At 37.4% G+C, this 21,023-nt stretch overlaps 1 protein-coding gene across 1 annotated transcript in view; it reads right to left on the bottom strand.

The window, feature by feature from the left end:
• RAD51C (RAD51 paralog C) overlaps nt 1–21,023 on the bottom strand; it is a 40,965-nt gene that overhangs the window by 18,190 nt on the left and 1,752 nt on the right. The window contains exons 2-5 of the mRNA XM_059378476.1: nt 19,232–19,490; nt 18,396–18,562; nt 14,995–15,128; nt 2,968–3,099 (exon numbers count right to left, since the gene is read on the bottom strand). Coding sequence (XP_059234459.1) covers nt 2,968–3,099; nt 14,995–15,128; nt 18,396–18,562; nt 19,232–19,490 — 692 coding nt within the window. The remainder of the gene's footprint in view (nt 1–2,967; nt 3,100–14,994; nt 15,129–18,395; nt 18,563–19,231; nt 19,491–21,023) is intronic.

Here is a 21,023-nt window from a genome sequence, read left to right as displayed (position 1 = left end):
AGCAGAGAGCCTGCTTCCCTCTCTCTCTCTCTGCCTGCCTCTCCATCTACTTGTGATTTCTCTCTGTCAAATAAATAAATAAAATCTTTAAAAAAAAAAAAAAAAATTTTTTTAAATAAATAAAACAGTGAAGTAACAATCACTTTTAAATTAGAAACTTCTCTGCCTTAATATTTGTTACCCAAATGTCCTTCAACTGATACACAAACAAAATATGATATACTAAAAAAATAAAAAGTTAATCAGTCATAAAAAGGATATTAATATATGCTAAAACATGGATGAATCTTGAAAACACTGTGCTAAGTTAAGGAAGCAAGACATAAAAGGCATAGAACAATTCTATTTAGATAAACTATCCAGAAAAGATGAACTCACACAGATAGAAAGCAGACTAAGGGTTCTTAAGGGGATGACAAGAGGCTGCAAAGGGGAGTGATGGCTAATGGGCATGGGATTTCTTTTTAGGGTGACAGAAATGTTCTAAAATTAGACATGATGGTTGAACAACTCTGTAAATATACTACAAACCATGGAACCATACACATTTAAAGGCTAAATTTTATGGTATGTTAGTTAAATCTCAATAAAGCTGTTAAAAAAATTTCTGCTAATAATCAAGTTAATATATCTCTGAAAGGATTCTATCATAGTTTGACAAAAACTTGAAAAGACTCAAAATTGGTAAAGAGGTGGAAAAACAAAAATTCCCATTTACCGCTATAGAGAACATTCTCTGGAACATGCTTTCTGAGAGTGATTTGATAATATATACCAATACTTAAAAACAGAGATATCCCTACCAAAAATAAAAAATAAGTAAATAAAAACAGATATCCCTTTGACAATACTTTCAGGAAAAACTAGATAAATGGACAAAAAAACATATATAAAGTTTTTTATCTTTATTTATTTATTTTTAAAAGATTTTACTTCTTTGTCAGAGAGAGAGAGAGGGAGAACACAAGCGGGGGGGGGGGTCAGGCAGAGGGAGAACAAGGAGCCCTACCTGGAACTTGATCCCAGGACTCAATTGAGCCACCCAGCCATCTCAACTGCAGTTTTTTAAATGGTGAAAACCTGAAGCCAACTTTAAAGATAATAGGGGGAGAGGGGTGATTAAAAAACTATTCTATATTGGGACTCAGTAGCGCATGCAAATTTTGATCTCAGGGTTATGAGTTCAAGTCCCATGTTGGGTGTAGAGATTACTTTAAATTAAGAAAAAAAACTTAGTAAGTTTGGAAAAATAGGTACACCAAACTCAAGAGTAATCATCTCTGGGTAACAGATAATTTACTTAATTTCTACATTTCTGATTGTTTAGAACTTCCTTTACAGAAAGTATATAGAAAATTATGAAATGTATTTATATGCATTTATGAATTTATATAATAAAATGTATTTATATGGTAAATGTATTTATATGGTAACTGGGAAATTTAAAAAAATCAAGCTAAGAAGAATTTATAAAGAGGGAAAAGTATGCCCTCAACCCCACAAAATCCTTCTCCTAGAAGTAGTCATTAGGAACACTTTGATCCTTTCAGAGCTTTTTGTTGATATATATAAATATAATGCATAAATAAAATTTTTACTTTTCTCAAAAGTGGGATCACATAAAATACACTGTTACGAAACTTGAATCTTTTTACCTTTTTTTTTTTTTAAGATTTTATTTATTTATGACAGAGAAAGAGAGCAAGAGAAGGAACACAAGCATGGGTGAGCTGCAGAGGGAGAAGGAGGCTCCCGTTGGAGCCAGGAGGCTTGATCCTAGGACAATGGGATCATGACCACAGCTTTAAGGCAGACACTCAATGACTGAGCCATCCAAGCACCCCTTGAATCTTTTCACTTAATCGTATATCTGGATATATCTTGTTCTGTGTTAGTATGTGTATATTTACGTTACTCTTCTTAAACACTGCATAGTATTCCATGTTACTGTTTACATTACTTTTTTAATCAGAAAAAAATAAACCTATTTCTGTTCAACAAACAAAACAAAACTTAAGGAACTATGCAACCCATTAGTCTTGAGTGCCCCCTACTGGGGGCTCTTCCTTGATATTAACAGAATGCTAAATTACAAATTAATACAAGAAATAATTCAAACACAGGACACTATGCTTTTCAGTATATGGCAAAAAAAAAAAATCTAAAAACTCAAAAGAAAGGATACATGTTTTGAAATGATTTTATCAAGGAGTTCTTTATGTACTTAGGCTGAATTACAGGTATATGCTAAGGACTATAATTTTCTAAGGAAAATCAAGTTAGGTGGCTTGATCTTTTCCCATCTTCCTCCTGAACAGCTGTGTGTATTGGTGTGAGAGGTGATATGGGGTTGCAGAGTGGAAAGTGATGGCAAACAGGCAGTTAAAAAAAAGCTTGTTACAAAAAAAAGTCGTCACCTCACTCCTTTTTGTCTTGTCACTTCCAACTTATCTTTATACCTAACCTCACATTTCAAATCTAGAAGAGTTACCTCTACCTTCAAACATCTAGGCTGTTCACACTATGTAATTTTTCTATCTTCTGTGTCTGTGATTACACAACATGTATTTTAGTATATGTGCTGCTGAAGCTAGCGCCATACAACATGTAAAAATAAAAGACCCAGAGTAAAAGAAAATGGGGACATTAGAAGAGCTTACCTGAAAAACAACAAATATATTTAGGTAAATAAAACCCAACATTGCCATTACCAAAGGTGGCCATTTCTTTATCAAACAAGTCCATTTTAAAATATGGTATCTTGATTATGCTTGTTATATTCTAGAAAAACTAATACACAACACTTATGACTGGAATTAATTTTTCCTAAAAGTCGAACAAAAACTACATTCAAAACTCTGTCTGTATTATGTGCTTTTAGTCAAATTCTATTTAGCTATTTCTAGACATTAATATTTTATACAAGCTTGACTTTATTATATAATTCTCTTGGCTAATAATACTTACAGCTAATCTGTGGCTATTTGCAAGGCTGATCATTTGCTGGGCTAGGCCATTTAGTAATCGAGTACGAAGGGCTAGGTCATCTAGGTCATGACGAAAAGGAAAAGCAATACCATCCACTATCACTAATCGAACCTAAATACAGAAGAGATAATGAAATTAGGTTTGGTATTAAAATAAAATTTTAAGAAATGGCATCCCAAAAGCATGTTCATTGCAAAAAAAAAAAAATCTATAAAATCCAGAGTTCTATTTCTAACTCTCCAAAATAAATCTATTCACCCAACGCTTTCTGCATTAATCACCAAAAGTTAAAATGTACTCTGGTTTGATAATTTATAAACTTGAAAAAGTAATTCAACATGAAGAAGCAATATTTTTCTTATACTTTACCACTATACACAATCTTTACAGAGGCATTTTACACCAATAAAAAGGACTTCTGAAGTCTTAGTAAAATAAATTCTTCAGTATTTCAATTTTACCTTCAAGATTTTTTATGTCTAAAAAACTCTTCAAATATTAAATTATTATATCATCTTCAAAAACTTCAAATTCTAATGGTGAGTGCTATGAAGTGTATAAACCTGGCAATTCACAGACCTATACCCCTGGGGCTAGTAATACATAATATGTTAATAAAAAATTAAAAATTAAACAAAAAACTTCAAATTCTTGGTATACTTTTTCTCCTTAATTTTAAATATAAGGCAACTAATCATTATAGAATCTGCTATAAGACAGAATTCAGCATAAGGCAGCGTCGTCCTGAATTCCAATCAAAAAGGTTCACTTAGAGATGATAAACACTTTCATGACAGTTTCACTTCTAATATAATCCAAATAATGGCTCCTAAAGTGAAGCTAGAGTAATATATAAACTTCACATCCAAGAACAAACAGAATTTGGAAACTAATCCAAATATAAACAAACCAAAAAACCCACCCTGTAAGATTATATATATTTTTCTATCTAATAGGGATTAGACTAAAGAAGAGGATTTGATAACACCATGTCTAAGTAAACCACTTTTGTATCTTTTATTTAGAGTATTCATTCCTTCATTCAGCATGTGCTTACAGATACCTACTATATGTTAGTCATTGTTGCAGGCAGCAGGGAACAATAGAAAAGGTCCTCCCTTTCTTGGAGTTTATGGAGTGGAGTAAAGGACAATTAACATGTAAACAAACACATAAATAATTTCTGATAATGACAGGAGTTATGAAGAAACGAAATTGAATAAAATGATGATGAATAAGTAGGTGATAAAGTAGAGGGAGGCTAACTTAGACTAGTGTAGGGAAGGAGTCAATGAAAAGGGAGGCAACAGAACTGAGTCCTGGATAAGAACCTCTACGAGGAGGGGCGCCTGGGCGGCTCAGTGGGTTAACCCTCTGAGCCTCACATCGGGCTCTCTGCTCAACAATGAGCCTGCTTCCCTGCTCTCTCTTTGCCTACTTATGATCTCTATCTATCAAGTAAATAAATAAAATCTTTAAAAAGGGGAGGGGGCACCTGGGTGGCTCAGTGGGTTAAGCCTCTGCCTTCGGCTCAGGTCATGATCCCAGGGTCCTGGGATCAAGCCCCACATCGGGCTCTCTGCTCCTTGGGGAGCCTGCTTCCTCCTTTCTCTCTGCCTCTCTGCCTACTTGTGATCTCTGTCAAATAAATAAATAAAATACTAAAAAAAAAAACAAAAACAAAAAAAAAACCTCTAGGAGCGAGAGAACCCACATATAAAAAAATAGACACATACTTTTGTGCATGGTGACACATGGTAACTAGACATCTTGTGGGGATTCTTTCATAATGTGTAAAAATATCAAGTCACTATGATGTGCACCTGAAACTACCAGGATATTGTACATCAATTATACTTGAATTAAAAAAAAAATACATTAGGGGCACTTGGGTGGCTCAGTGGGTTAAACATCTGCCTTTGGCTCAGGTCATGATCCCCCGTTCCAGGGATCAAGCCCCACAACAGGTTCTCTGCTCAGCAGGGAGCCTGCTCCTCCCTCCCCCGCCTGCCTCTCTGCCCACTTGTGAATTCTGTCTGACAAATAAATAAATAAAATCATTAAAAAGAAAAATTACACCAAGGCACCTGGGTGGCACAGTCCTTGGGCATCTGCCTTCCTTCCGGTCCCAATCCTGGAGTCCTGGGATTGAGCCCTGCATCAGGCTTCCTGCCCAGTGGGAAGCCTGCTTCTCCCTCTTCCACTCCCCTGCTTGTGTTCTCTCTCTCATTGTCTATCAAATTAGTAGCAAATTTTTTTAAAAATACACCTTTGTTGTTTCACTTTCATCACACTTAACATAAATAAAAATTTCAACCAGCGTTCATGTTAAAACAGTACTTGTTTGTCACAAGATGTGCAACTTCTTTTGAATTGGACAGCAATCAAGTGCTCATTGGTAGCATGATTTTGCCATAGGTCAGATATGGAGACATAAGAAAAACCTCAAGAAAAACCTCACATATGCTGGTGGTAAGAATGTAAAACTATCTGGCAACTAGAAAAAACATTTCAGTGATCCTTCAAAAAATTAAAAACAGTATTACCACATGACCCAGAAATTTCACTTCTAAGTACATGCACCAAAGAACTAAAAACTGGTACTAAAACAAATGTATATACATACATGTTCATAGCAGCCACAATTCACAATAATCAAAAGGTAGAAAGAACCCAAATGTCCATCAACAGAAGAAAGGATAAACAAACAGAAATGATGTATACATACAAGAGATTATTATCCAACCATAAAAAAGAATGAAGTACAGATACAAGTTACAAAGCAGATGAATTTTGAACTATCATGCTCAGTAAAAGAGCCAGGCCAAAAAGATCACATATCGTATGATTTCCTTTATATGCAATACCCAAAATAGGTAAATCCATAGAGACAGAATACAGATTGGTGGTTGCCAGGGTCTTTGCAGGGAGGGAGGAAAGGGAGCAATTCCTTAAAGAGTATGAGTTTCCTTTCAGGGTGATAAAAACATTTTGGAACTAGAGGTAGTGGTTGTCAACACTGTGAATGTATTACCTGCACTGAATTGTTCGCTTTCATTTATTTATTTGACACAACGAGAAAGGGGGGGGGCAAGTGCATGCATACAAGCAGTGGGAGTGGGACAGGGAGAAGCAGACTCCCTGCCAAGCAGGGAGCCCAATACAGGATCCTCTCCCAGGACAGGATCATGACACAAGCTGAAGGCAGATGCTTAACCACTGAGCCACTCAGGTGCCCCTGAATTGTTCACTTTTAAATGGTAAATCTTGGAGGCACCTGGGTGAGCTCACTCAGTTAAGCATCTGCCTTCAGCTTGGGTCATGGTTTTGGGGTCCTGGGGTAGAGCCAAGCCACCAGTCAGTCTTGCTCCATGCTCAGCAGGGAGTCTGCTTCTCCCTCTCCATTCCCCTCCCACTTGTGTGTGTGTGTGCGTCCTCTCTCTCTCAAATAAATAAATGGAATCTTAACAAATAAATAAATGGTGAATCTTACTATGTGAAATTAACCTCAATAAAAAAAACAATGAACACTTTCTGTAACACTTAGTTGGCTACAGAGATTTACAATAAAGAATATTACACATTTTATTATTATTTGTAAATGGTATGCTAAACATTTTTTATGTCAGCAAATTTATAATAAACTTATGTATATATATATGTGCATACACTTTTTTCTTGGAAAGCCAGTCACTAAACCTTTACCAGTATACCAATTAAGCGGTTAGAAGAAACAGATCATATGTGTGTGTGTGTGTGTTTATTCGTTTATATATTATTCATTCAGTGGTTCCCAAAGGCCAGAAAGTGATAAGATGATATATACACATTGCTGAAAGAAAAAAATACTGTCAACCAAGAACTGTGTATCTGGCAAAAGCATTCTTCAAAAATAAAGCAGAAATTAAGACAGTCCCAAGGTGTCTAAGAGTTGGTTGAGCACCTGACTATTGGTTTCAGCACAGGTCTTGATCTTGGGGTCATGATTCAGGCCCCATGTTGGGCTCCAAGCCAAACATGGAGCCTACTAAAAAAATTTAAAAAAAAGATAATTCAGCTAGAGAATTCATTGCTAGTAGATGTATTGTAAAAGAAATGCTAAACAGAGTCCTTCAGGCTGAAAATGAAACATCAGACAGTAACTCAAATCCACACACAGAAATAAAGAATATCGGTAGGGGCACCTGGGTGGCTCAGTGAGTTAAGCCTCTGCCTTCAGCTCAGGTCATGATCTCGGGGTCCTGAGATGGAGGCCCATATCAGGCTCTCTGCTCAGTGGGGAGCCTGTTTCCCCCTCACTCTCTGCCAGCCTCTCTGCCTACTTGTGATCTCTCTGTCAAATAAATAAATAAAATCTAAAAAAAAAAAAAAAGAATACCAGTAAATGTAACTACATATCTAAAACTCAGCATTAATGTACTTTCAGTTTGTAACCCCTCTTCTTTTCTTACATATTCAAAAAACAACTATTAAAAAATAATTATAAATCTATATTGATGGACATACAATGTATAAAGATATAATCTGTGACAATAACATAATGGGGAATAAATGGAGCTATACAGCAACAAGGTTTTTGTATACGGTTGAAATTAATTTAGTATTAACTTAAACTAGACTGCTATAAATTAGGATGTTAATTCTAATTCCCCAGAGCAACTAAGAAAATAACTAAAAAATATATGATACAAGAAATGAGAAGGGAATCAAAATGGTACTATGGAAAATATCTAACAAAAAAGAAAGCAGGAATGGAGAAATTGAGAATAAGATACAGATCTTCCTCAACTTACATCAGGGCTACATTCCAATAAACCAACACCAAGTCAAAAATATTAAGCTGAAAATGCATTTAATACACTTAACCTATCAAACACCATAGTTTAGTCTAGCCTAACTTAAATGTACTCAGAAAGCTCACATTAGCCTACATCTGGGCAAATCATCTAACAAAAAACCTATTTTATAATAAAGCACTGAATATTTCATGTAATTCACTGAATACTGTACTGAAAGTAAAAAACAGAATGGTTATATCGGTACAGAATGGTTCTAAGCCTATTGCTTGTTTATCCTCATGATTGCATGGCTGACTGAAACCTGTGGGCCACTGCCACTGTCCAGCATCATGAGGGAATACTGGTACCAAGTATCACTAGCCTAGGAAAAGATCAAAATTCAATGTACACTTTTAACTGAGTATGTATCACTTTTGCACCATTATAAAATTAAAAACTTAGGGCGCCCACATGGCTCAGTGGATTAAACATCTGATTTCAGCTTATGATCCCCAGGTCATGATCCCAGGGAACTGGGATTGAACCCTGCATCAGGTTCTCTGCTCAGCGGGAAGCCTGCTTCTCCCTCTCCCTCTGTTGCTCCGCCTGCTTGTGTGTGCACATGCACTCTATCTCTCTCTGCCAAATAAAATCTTAATATATCATAAATAAAATAAAATAAAATAACTTGTAAGTTGAATTATCCTAAGTCAGAGATTTAGGCATAGAACGGACTTTTTAAAAAGATCTAATTATAGACTTTCTACGAGAGACTCAGTTTAGATCCAAAGATACAAACCAATGGAGCACGTGGCTAGCTCAATTGGAGGAGCACGCAACTCTTGATCTCGGGGTAGTGAGTCTCAGCCCCACACTGGGTATAAATATTACTTGAATAAATAAAACTTAAAAACAAAACAAAGATACAAATAAGAGTGTAAGGATGGAAAAAGATATTCCCTTGCAAACAGTAACCTGAATAGAGCTGTAGTGGCTATAGTAATATCAGACAAAAGAGACTTCAAGTGAAAACTTGTTACAAGAGATGAAGAAGGGTAAAAATAAATAATTTATATAATATGAAAAGTGTATAATAATAAAAGGCTCAATTCATCAAGAAGATACAGCAATTATATGCTGTGATAGCAACTGCATAACCTCCTCCTAGTTGCTCCCCAGCATCCTGACTAACCCACCACCTCTCTGCTCACCAATAAAGGTTGACCCATAAAAAAGAAAAAGAGGGGCGCCTGGGTGGTTCAGTCGTTAAGTGTCTGCCTTCAGCTCAGGTCATGATCCCAGGATCCTGGGATTGAGCCCAGCCCCACTGAGCAGGGAAGCCTGCTTCTCCCTATCCCACTCCCCCTGCTGTGTTCCCTCTCTCTCTGTGTCAAATAAATAAATAAAATCTTAAAAGAAAAGAAAAGAAACAGATATATAAAATGCTCCACTCAAGAGCAGAATATACAGGGGCGCCTGGGTGGCTCAGTGGGTTAAGCCGCTGCCTTCGGCTCAGGTCATGATCTCAGAGTCCTGGGATCGAGTCCCGCATCGGGCTCTCTGCTCAGCAGAGAGCCTGCTTCCCTCTCTCTCTCTGCCTGCCTCTCCATCTACTTGTGATTTCTCTCTGTCAAATAAATAAATAAAATCTTAAAAAAAAAAAAAATAGAGTTTAAGAGCAGAATATACATTCTTCTCAAGTGCACATGGAACATTTTCCTGGATAGACCTAAGTGTTGGGCAACAAAATAAGTCTCAATAAATGTACAAACATGGAATCATATATAGAATATTTCTCCGGAATAATCTATATATGGAATCATATATAGAATAATTCTTGGAACAGAATTAGAAACCAGCATCAGAAGGAAATTTGGAAAATTCATAGATATGTGGAAATTAAACAGCACACTTTTTTTTTTTTAAGTAATCTCTATACCCAACATGGGGCTCAAACTCAAGACCCCAAGAGCACCTGGCTGGCTCAGTCAGAAGAGCATGTGACTCTTGATCTTGGGATCATGAGTTCAAGTCTCACATTGGGTATAGAGATTACTTAAACAAACTTTAAAAAACAAACCAAAAAAACCCCAAATAACAACAACAAAAGAAATAACAACAACAACAACAACTCTGAGATCAAGAGTCAGATGCTCTTATCAACTGAGCCAGCCAGGAAACCCTAAACAACACATTCTAAATGAATGAGTCAAAGTAGACATTACAATGAAAATTAGAAAATACTTAAAAATGAATGAATATAGGGACGCCTGGGTGGCTCAGTTGGTTAAGCAGCTGCCTTCGGCTCAGGTCATGATCCCAGTGTCCTGGGATCGAGTCCCACATCGGGCTCCTTGCTTGGCAGGGAGCCTGCTTCTCCCTCTGCCTCTGCCTCTGCCTGCCTCTCTGTCTGCCTATGCTCGCTCACTCTCTCTCCCTCTATCCCTGACAAATAAATAAATAAAACCTTAAAAAAAATTAAAAAAAAATGAATATAAAAACACAACATACCAACTTATAAAATACAGTGTAAGTAGTGCTCCATAGGAAATGTAGAGCTCTAAACAACTATATTTTGAAAGAAAGATCAGTCGGTCTCAATATCCAAAACTTGTACCTTCAGGAACTAGAAAAAAGAAGAGCAAACTAAACTCAAAGAAGGCAAAATAAAAGAAGTAATTAAAAACTAAGTGGAGATAGGGGTGCCTAGGTCACTCAGTCACTGGGCATCTGCCTTCGGCTCAGGTCATGATCCTGGAGTCCTGGAATAGAGCCCCACATCAGGCTCCCTACTCAGCAGGGGACCTCCTTCTTCCTCTCCAGCTCTCTGTCCTTGTGTTCCCTCTCTCACTAGCTGTGTCAAATAAATAAAATCTTAAAAAAAAAAAAATCAGTAGCAATAATCAAAACAAGAAAGAAACAATGGGGAAAATGGATAAAATCCAAAGTTGATTCTTTGAAAAGATCAACAAAACTGACCTTTAAACTAAGAGAAAAAGACTTGGGCAGCTGGATAGCTCAGTCGGTTAAGCATGTACTCCTGATTTCGGCTCAGGTCATGATCTCATGATTGAGGGACTGAGACCCCTATTGGGCTCTAGACTCCAGGCTCTCCACTCAACAGAGAATCTGCTTGAGATTCTCTCCTCTCCCTCTGCCCCTCCCCCTGCTCGCACCCACCCTTTCTCCCTCTCTCTCTTTCAAACAAATAAATCCTTTTTAAAAAGAGAGAGAGAAATGACTCAAATTACTCAAATCAGGAATGAAAATGAGGGCATTATACCAACTTTATAGAAATAAAAACAAAATGTAAAGAACATTCATATGCAAAAAAATTAGATAACCTGGGTAAAATGAACAAATTCGGTGAAATACACAAACTATCAAAACTGACTGAAGAAGAAACAGAAAATGTGAATGGATCTGTAACAATGGAGAGAATTGAATCAGTATTCAAAAGCCTTCCAACAGTAAAAAAAAAAGACCAGGACCAGAGAACTTCACTGGGGAATTTTTTTTAAGTAGACTCTACCTCTAATGTACGGCTTGAATTCATGACCATGAGATCAAGAGTGACATGCCCCTTCACTAGCAAATTTTATAAAACATTTAAAGAATTTACACTAGGAATGCCTGCATGGCTCAGTCAGCTAAGCATCTGCCTTTGGCTTGGGTCATGATCCCAGGGTCCTGGGACAGAGTCCCAAGCCCCAGATCAGGCAAACTGCTTAGCAAGGAGTCTGTTTCTCCCTCTCCCTCTGCTCCTCTCCTTGCTTGTGCACTCTCTCTCTTCCTCAAATAAATAAATAAAAAGAATCTATACCAATTCTTCTCAAACTTTTCCAAAAAACAGAGGGAATACTTCTGAATTCATTCTATGAAGCCAGTATCATACTGATACCAAAGCTAGATAAAGACATCACGGTAAAGAAAACTACAGACCAACTGCAGATGCAAAAATCCTCAACAAAATACTACCAAATGGAATCCTGCAGCATATTAAAAGGATTTATATAATAATGCTTGGCCAAAGTGGACTCTCAATAAATATTTGATGAATAAATAAATGTGCAAGCCAAAAAAAAAAAAGCAGCTCTATATTCTCATTTTCTTCTAGTGACGAAAGAAATGCTGGACAATTATTTCAAAATTTACAACCCAGTAATTCATCAAGTAGAAAATATGAAATATAGTGGTATATTAATTAAATTTAATTGAATTATGAGGCACCTCGCTGGCTCAGTGAGTGGAGCATGTGACTCTTATCACAGGATTGAGTTTGAACCCCATGTTAGGTGTCAAGAGTACTTAAAAATAAAATCTTTTTTAAGAATTTATGGTTAAATCCACAGATTCAATAGAATCTTTTATCAAAATTCCAACCACATTTCTGCAGAAATGTGGATTGAGTTCACTCATATGGATCGAATTCAGATGAAATTGCAAGAAGCCCTGAATAGCCAAAACAGTCTTGAAAATAACAATGTTGGAAGACTCACATGTCCCAATTTCAGAATATACTATGAAGCTACTAATCAAAACCACGTGATACTGGCAAAGAACAGACATATACATTAATAGAGTCCAGAAATTAACTCACACATCTATGGTCAACGGATTTTCAACAAATGAAACGGATGCCAAGCCCATTCAATGGGGGAAAGAATAGTCTTTTTCAGTAAATGGTACTGGAACAACTGGGTGTCTGCATACAAAATGAAGTTGGACACTTACTTCAGACTATGTATAAAAAAATTAACTCAACATGGATCAAAGTCCAAATTAAAAAGCTAAAGCTAGGGATGCCTGGGTGGCTCAGTTGGTTAAGCAGCTGCCTTCGGCTCAGGTCATGATCCCAGCGTCCTGGGATCGAGTCCCATATCGGGCTCCTTGCTCCGCAGGGAGCCTGATTCTCCATCTGACTCTGCCTTCCACTCTGTCTGCCTGTGCTCGCTCTCGCTCGCTCTGAGAAATAAATAAAATCTTAAAAAAAAAAAAAAAAAAAAGCTAAAGCTATTAAACTGGATGGAGTTTAGGACATGCTACTCCAAAATTTGGTACCTTGGCACACTGAGTATCCTTTTAACTATTTATTTATTTGGAAGAGAGCACAAGCATGCACATGCATGCAAGGGACAGAGGGAGAAAGAGAATCTTAAGCAGGCTCCACACCCAGTGCCTGATGTGGTTCGATTCTCTTTCTCCCTTTGCCCCTTGCACTCACACTCTTTCTAAAAAAAAAAAAAGTCACACACTTCAATATGACTGAGCCAGCCAGGCACCCTTAAAGTGGGTTTTTTGTAGTCAACATATAGTTCCATCTTATTTTTTCAGCCACTGGCACAACCTTTTTGAAGGGCAATTTGTGTTTAACCAAAAAAAGAAAAAAAAAATTGGGGCACCTGGGTGGCTCAGTGGGTTAAGCTTCTGCCATCAGCTCAGGTCAGGTCATGATCCCAGGGTCCTGGGATCAATCCCTGCTTCCCCCCCTCTCTCTGCCTGCCTCTCTGTCTACTTGTGATCTCTCTGTCAAATAAAATCTTTAAAAAAAAAAAGTCTCAGAGGAGGCTTACTAAAGTTTGGTCAAAGACAGTCTCTGTCATGTGTAATATTTATCAAGATTAAACATTCACGGGGCACCTGGGTGGCTCAGGTCATGATCCCAGGGTCCTGAGATCAAGCCCCACATTGGGCTCTCTGCTCAGCGGGGAGCCTGCTTCCTCCTCTCTCTCTGCCTACTTGTGATTTCTGTCTGTCAAATTAAAAAAAAAAAAAGATTAAACATTCACATACTCTTTAATATAATTCTAATACTTGGAACTTATACCATAAACAGGTACACCTGGATGGCTCAGTTGGTTAAGCATCTGACTTCAGCTCAGGTCATGAACTCAGGTCCTGGGACGGAGCCCCGATCAGTGCTCAAGGGGAGTCCCTCTCCCTCTGCTCTTCCCCAGCTCATGTTCACTTTCTCTTTCTCTCTCAAATAAATAAAATCTTAAAAAAAAAAAAAAAGAGTTTATCCCATAAACATACTTACAAATGTACCCCAAGGATTGTCTCCTTGGATGTAGGGATTATCTTCAAACCATTGTTAATAGTATCTAAAAGGACCACCAATAAGAAGAGGATTAAACAAATTAAGGTACTGAATCTCTTCCCCCTAATTTTATGTAGTAGAATACGTAGAATATTCATCTTGTAAGCTGAAATTCTATTTCCATTAAAAAATAACTGCCCATTTTCCACTTCCACTCAGGGCCTTGTAACCACCATTCTATTTTATGTCTGAGTCTAACTACTCTTCACACCTCATATAAGTAGAATCATACAGTGTATCTTTTTTTGACTGGCTTATTTCATTTAACATAATGTCCTCAAGATTCATCCAAGTTGTACCATATGTCAGAAATTCTTTTCTTTTTAAAGATGAATACTATTACATTGTATGTGTATACCACATTTTGCTTATCCATTCAATGGACACTTGGGTTGCTTCCACGTTTTGGGCAATATGAATAATGCTGCTATGAACAAAGGTTTACAAATATCTCTTCAAGACCCTGCTTTCAATGTTTTTGGTGATAAACAGAGAAGTTGAATAGCTGGGCCACAGGGTAATCCTATTTTCAATTTTTTGAGGAACCACTATATCATTTTTTTTGAGGCAACTGTACCATTTTACATTCCCACCAACAGCAAAAGCACCTTCTTAAAATGAAATAATATGTAGCTGAAAAAAAACGAATGTAAAGGTTTATCCACATGTAATGATACAGAAAGATATGCAAAACACTAAGCAAAAACAGAAGGTGCAAAACCATATTACAGTATTATCCCACTAACAAATACTAAAAATAAATATTGCAACATGTATAAAATTTTTTTGAGAAGACACAAAAGAAACAGTGAATAGTGGTCAACTTTAGGGAGAGATACTAGGAAGCAGTAGAAGGGAAGTTTTTCCATTTTATACCTTTCTAAATAGTTTGTCAGAAGCTATTCCACCATTACTAGAGACAAAACATCTTTCTATATTATTTCAATTTCTTACTTTGGGCATAAATTATATATGAATATATGTTAAATGTGTATAAAAGTAAATTGTAGGACAAGGAAGAAAGGTTTTTGAACAGACTTATGCCACACTATACTTATTTTTCAAGCTAATCAAACACCTCCAAAGATATTCCAAAGGTTAGCTGTATTTCAGTAGTTTGAGCCATACCTTTGAGTGTTCTGAAAGGAAGTCTGGAAGGAGATAAACTTGTGCCAACAGCTCTGTATAGTCACGACAACGAAAATAGTAAATATGGGAAAGAATATTTTCCAGAGTGAAATCCTCCAAAGCTTTTGGGTGCTCTAGAATAAACAAAACAATCTTTAAATAAAGTAATCAGTTTTACTTGTTTTGATATATTGGTGATTGTAGGAAAACAATACATTTGAGTAACAAAATGCTTCACTGTGAATAAGAGAACTATTCACTTTAATTCAAAGATAAAAAAATTAGAACAAAATTACTATAAACTACTCCTACATAATTCTTGACCTCTTGTTTTCACCTTCTCCACTATTTCCTTATATGCTAGGCTTTCTAGAAATTGTTTATACACATATACAACTCGGGTTTTAAAGCCTACCTTTTCATATTTCTAGTTATTTGCTTCCATTAAATAGAAGTAACATAATGGAGTTTCTCTTTTCTTGTTTTTTTTTTTTTAACTAAGATTGCAAATTAAGAGTTTAAAGGGAAAATGTTCAAAAGCAGCATCTTTTTCCCGTATGATAACTTTTTCCCATTATTACTATAGCATAATTTGATATTTAAGTAGAAACAATGTAAGATTCTCCCTAGATTATATATTTTTTAAAAAACCAGTTTTGGGGGCACCTTGGTGGCTCAGTGGGTTAAAGCCTCTGCCTTCGGCTCAGGTCATGACCCCAGCATCCTGGGATCGAGCCCCTAGGGCTCTCTGCTTAGCAGGGAACCTGCTTTCCCCTCTTTCTCTGCCTACCTATGATCTCTGTCTCTCTGTCAAAGAAATAAATAAGATCTTAAAAAAAAAAAAAAAAAAATTTTGGCAGGGTGCCTAAGTGGCTCAGTTGGTTAAGCATCGACTCAATTTCGCCTCAGGTCATGACCTCAGGGTGTAGAGATGGAGTACATCCAGCTCTGCACTCAGCAGGGAGTCTGATTGAGATTCTCTCCCCCTGCACCACCTTGCTGGTGCTCTCTCAAATATATAAATAAATAAATAAATCTTAAAAAGAAAAAATGGTTTGGTTTTATACATATTACAGAGAGAAGCCAGTTTAAAATTATTGCACTTTAAAACGTCCTTAAGATTTAACATTAAAAGGGCGCCTAGGTGGCTCAGTGGGTTAAGCCGCTGCCTTCGGCTCAGGTCATGATCTCGGGGTCCTGGGATCGAGTCCCGCATCGGGCTCTCTGCTCGGCAGGGAGCCTGCTTTCTCCTCTCTCTCTCTGCCTGCCTCTCTGCCTACTTGTAATCTCTCTGTCAAATAAATAAATAAATAAGATTTAACATTAAAAAAAAACAACACAAGAAACTAAATTTCAGAAAGCACTGCCTATTACAAATATAAAGGTTCATTTTTAACCATTTTTAACCAAAAAATAACAGATTAATCACAGCAATCACTTTATAACCCAGTGCCACACCTATAATATTCACAGTAAGGTTTTAAGACACTATTACAAATACACATTGTGACATGGGTAGTTTTAAGGCCTTTCAGTAGATATACTGGTCATTAGTTAAAAAGGACACCTAGGAGTACCTGGGTGGCTTAGGTGGTAAAACATATGCCTTCTGCTCAGGTCATGATCCCAGGATCTTGGGGTAGAGTCCTGCATTGGGCTCCCTGCTCAGGAGGAAGTCGGCTTCTCCCTCTCCTCTACCCCTTACCACTGCTCCTGTTTGCTCGCTCACTCTGTCTCTCACTCTCAAATAAATAAATAAAATCTCTAAAAAAAATAAAAAGGGGCGCCTGGCTGACTCAGTTGGTTAAGCAACTGCCTTCAGCTCAGATCACGATCCTGGAGTCTAAGGATCAAGTCCGACATCGGGCTCCCTGCTCAGTGGGGAGTCTGCTTCTCCCTCTGACCCTCTCCCCTCTCATGCTCTCTCTCTCAAATAAATAAAATATTTTAAGAAATAAAAATAGGGGTGCCTGGGTGGCTCAGTGGATTAAGCCTCTGCCTTCGGCTCAGGTCAAGATCTCAGGGTCCTGGGATCAAGCCCCACATCAGGCTCTGTGCTCAGCGGGGAGCCTGCTTCTCCCTCTCTGGCTGCCTCTCTGCCTACTTGTGATTTCTCTCTCTGTCAAATAAATAAAATAAAATCTTAATAAATAAATAAATAAATAGGACACCAAGTACTCATATAAAAATTAAAATATCCAGCTATTACATTCATTTAAAGGGAATACAAGCATCTTATGAAAAGTATTGTTTTTTGGGGTTTTTTTTTTAAAGATTTTGTTTATTTATCTGACAGAGACAGTGAGAGAGAGAACATAAGCAGGGTAAACAGGAGAGGGGAAGCAGGATCCCTGCTGAGCAGGAAGCCCCACATGGTGCTCAATCCCAGGACCTTGAGATCATGACCTGAGTTGAAGGCAGACGCTTAACGACTGAGCCACTCAGGCGCCCCAAAAAGTATTGTTTTTTTAAATTACTAAAGAATGAGGACAGGACAATAAACTAAAACAGTCAAACCAGAAACCATTTAATTAAAAAGTAATTAAAAAAGCAAGAAGTTGGGGCTCCTGGGTGGCTCAGTGGGTTAAAGCCTCTGCCTTCGGCTCAGGTCATGATCCTAGAGTCCTGGGATCGAGCCCCACATCGGGCTCTCTGCTCAGCAGGGAGCCTGTTTCCTCCTCCTCCTCTCTCTCTCTGCCTGCCTCTCTGCCTACTTATCATCTCTGTCTGTCAAATAAATAAATAGAATCTTTAAAAAAAAAATTTAAAAAAAAGCAAGAAGTTAAATACCTTTGAGTATTTAAATTATTTAAATTGAAATTACCTTTATATGTTTTCTTAAAAAAATCAAACAATAGTTCCATATGAGAAAAATTTTAAAAACTTAACACAGTCATGAAGTCAATTACATTCTACTCAGAACCGCCTAAGGTCAATCACCTTAATGTTCTAAATATTTCCAACATGGTTTTTCAAAGCTATCTTCAGTGGGAAACCTGGGTGGCTCATTCAGCTGGGTATCTGCGCTCAGCTCAGGTCATGATGCCAGGGTCCAGGGATCTAGGCCCCACCTCTGGTTCCCTGCTCAGCTGGGAATCTGCTTCTCCCTCTGCGCCTCCCTCCACTCGTGCTTGCTCTGGCTCTCTCTCTCAGATACATAGATAAAATCTTAAAAAGAAGAAGGAGAAGCAGCAGCAGCAGCGAAGGCCATAAGAGAAGAAGAAAAGGGAAAAGGTCAGTCTAGGTTGTGGGATTTCTAAGTCTAAAAGAAAGATCGGAGAGTTTAACACCAGGACACTGTCAAGTCATTAAGATTCCCGTTCCAAATGGTTTCCTGCTGAGGCTTGAGAGGAATGTTAATCACTTTTATTATATAGAAAGAGGATCACTTGCTAACTTACCCCCTCCCATATGTGTTTCTGCTGTAAGGTGAAGGTGCTGAATGCAGGCAGTAGCAAGGTCTACCACTCTATCAACCATAAAACTTCCTTCAGTATCAATAAAAACTGCTTCACCTTCCACTCCTCCAAAACATTCTGGTATCTGCACATCTACTGCCAACTGCATACTGTCAAGAGAAAGCTAAATGACCAAATCATTATCATAATCATCTCAGGCAGTGTTTTCAAACTCCACATCACCACCCATTACGTACCACATTAGGCAACAGATATGGCTAACTTTCTGCTCCAAATATATGTGAATCAACTGATATTTGGATTAGGGGGAGGGTGTACCCATAAAACCATGATTAAGGACTTTTTTAGTGGTTTTTAGGTCTTTGGGAATGAAACCCTTCCTCATACTAAACCTACCTTCAAATATATCCTCAGGAATTAATATTAAAAAAATACAATAAATATATGTATTATAATACACACACATATAAAATACATTATAATAAATACAACATTCATATTTTATACTATGTTATATATAGTATGTAATAAAAATATAATAAAATAGAAGACCACCTGTTTACCCTAATGATCACATTACAATGTTGCAAAAGAAACATTTTTGGATACCAAAATAATTATACCTATTCAAAGATGCAGTACTGAAGTAACACAAATGGTAAACTGATTTTTTTGTGTGTGCAAGCATACACACACAAAAAATTAAGAGCACATACATGCATTTTTGGGCTCCTGAATGTACACCCACAACACCATATTCTATTACTTACATAAAATGTCATTAAGCCTACCCTTAAGAAGAGAACATTTTACTTTACCATAATTGTGTCTTTCCAACACCCGGTACACCACAAATTTCTGTTGTTTTGGTTAAGGGTATTCCACCCCCAAGAATATTATCTAGTGCTGAACAGAAGGTAATTATGAAGCTCTGGGTATGCTCCTGCTCAAGAAGTTCCAGTGCTGTACAATTCTTGCCTGACTCAGCTGTAGCAGTGTATCTTGATTTAATTGTAAGACATTCTCTTCTTAAAATCTGCAGAGTTTCTAAGGCTTCCTCTTTAGATATCCCAACTTCTGAAAGTAAAAGAAAAAAAAAAACAAAACAAAACCTTGAACTCTGATTTTAGAAATTTAAGTCTTGGGGCACCTGGGTGGCTCAGTGGGTTAAGCCGCTGCCTTCGGCTCAGGTCATGATCTCAGGGTCCTGGGATCGAGTCCCGCATCGGGCTCTCTGCTCAGCAGGGAGCCTGCTTCCTCCTCTCTCTCTCTGCCTGCTTCTCTGCCTACTTGTGATCTCCCTCTGTCAAATAAATAAATAAAATCTTTAAAAAAAAAAGAAATTTAAGTCTTAACATGCTTTTGGGTTGTCTTTATTAATTTTAATTTTTAGATACCAAGAGTAAAGAAAAAAAAACCATTCCATTAACTACTGAGTTTTTCAAGTTATAAAGGCATTTATCTATATTTTCTTACCCTTTACATACTTAAAGAATTTACTTATTACCTCAAAAACAGAATTCAGAAACCTAAACCTCTAAAGCATCTGAGTACCTACAAGAATATCTCAGGAAGTAGAAATAAAAATGTACTGGCAAGGCGTGCCTGGGAGGCTCAGTTGGTTAAGTGTCTGCCTCCAGCCGAATATGAGGCTCCCTGCTCAGTGGAGAGTCTGCTTCTTCCTCTCCCTCTGCTGCTCACCCTGCTTGTGCTCTCAAATAAAAAAATAAAATCTTTACTTTAAAAACAAAAAAACAAAAAACCTGACAGTTAGTCCTTTTACTATCTCTTTTGGTTTTATGAAGTCATAGTTTTTTTTTTTTTTTAAAGATTTTATTTATTTATTTCATAGAGATCACAAGTAGGCAGAGGCAGAAGCAGGCTCCCTGCTGAGTAGAGAGCCATACTCAAGCTCAATTCCAGGACTCTGGGATCAAGACCCAAGCTGAAGGCAGAGGCTTTAACCCACTGAGCCACCCAGGCGCCCCTGAAGTCACAGTTATTTTGATCTAATAAGGCATCTAAATTACTTTTCGAAAGAGAATGAAAATGGCCTCTAACTGCCTAAAACAAGATTTAACTTTAGGAAGTGCATGTGAATGTATTATTCATAATAAAAACTTTTCATAGATATACTATCATGAAAAATTCACATTATCACTCCAAACTTTTTAATGAGAACAATTATTTGATGCACAAATATTTTAAATAATACACTTAGGGGGGCGCCTGGGTGGTTCAGTGGGTTAAGCCTCTGCCTTTGGCTCAGGTCATGATCTCGGGGTCCTGGGATTGAGCCCCCCACATCAGGCTCTCTGCTCAGCAGGGCGCCTGCTTCCCCCTTTCTCTCTGCCTACTTGTGATCTGTCTGTCAAATAGATAAATAAAATCTTTAAAAAAAATACACTTATGCTTCCTCAATTATACAATTTTATTCCTATCAAACAATACGGCTTGGGAAGAGATAATGGCGATTTACAAAACAAGCTGTTAATGAAAGGAATAATGAAAGGCAAGGGTGAAGGGCACCTGGGTGTTTAGTGGGTTAAGCCTCTGCCTTCCTCTCAGGTCATGATCTCTGGGTCCTGGGATGGAGCCCTTAGTTGGGGG

Source organism: Mustela nigripes, chromosome 16 (assembly GCF_022355385.1).
Source record: "Mustela nigripes isolate SB6536 chromosome 16, MUSNIG.SB6536, whole genome shotgun sequence".
NCBI classification, from domain to species: Eukaryota; Metazoa; Chordata; class Mammalia; order Carnivora; family Mustelidae; genus Mustela; species Mustela nigripes.
Note: the sequence above shows the minus strand (reverse complement) of the source record. Positions and strands in the feature narration are given on the sequence as shown.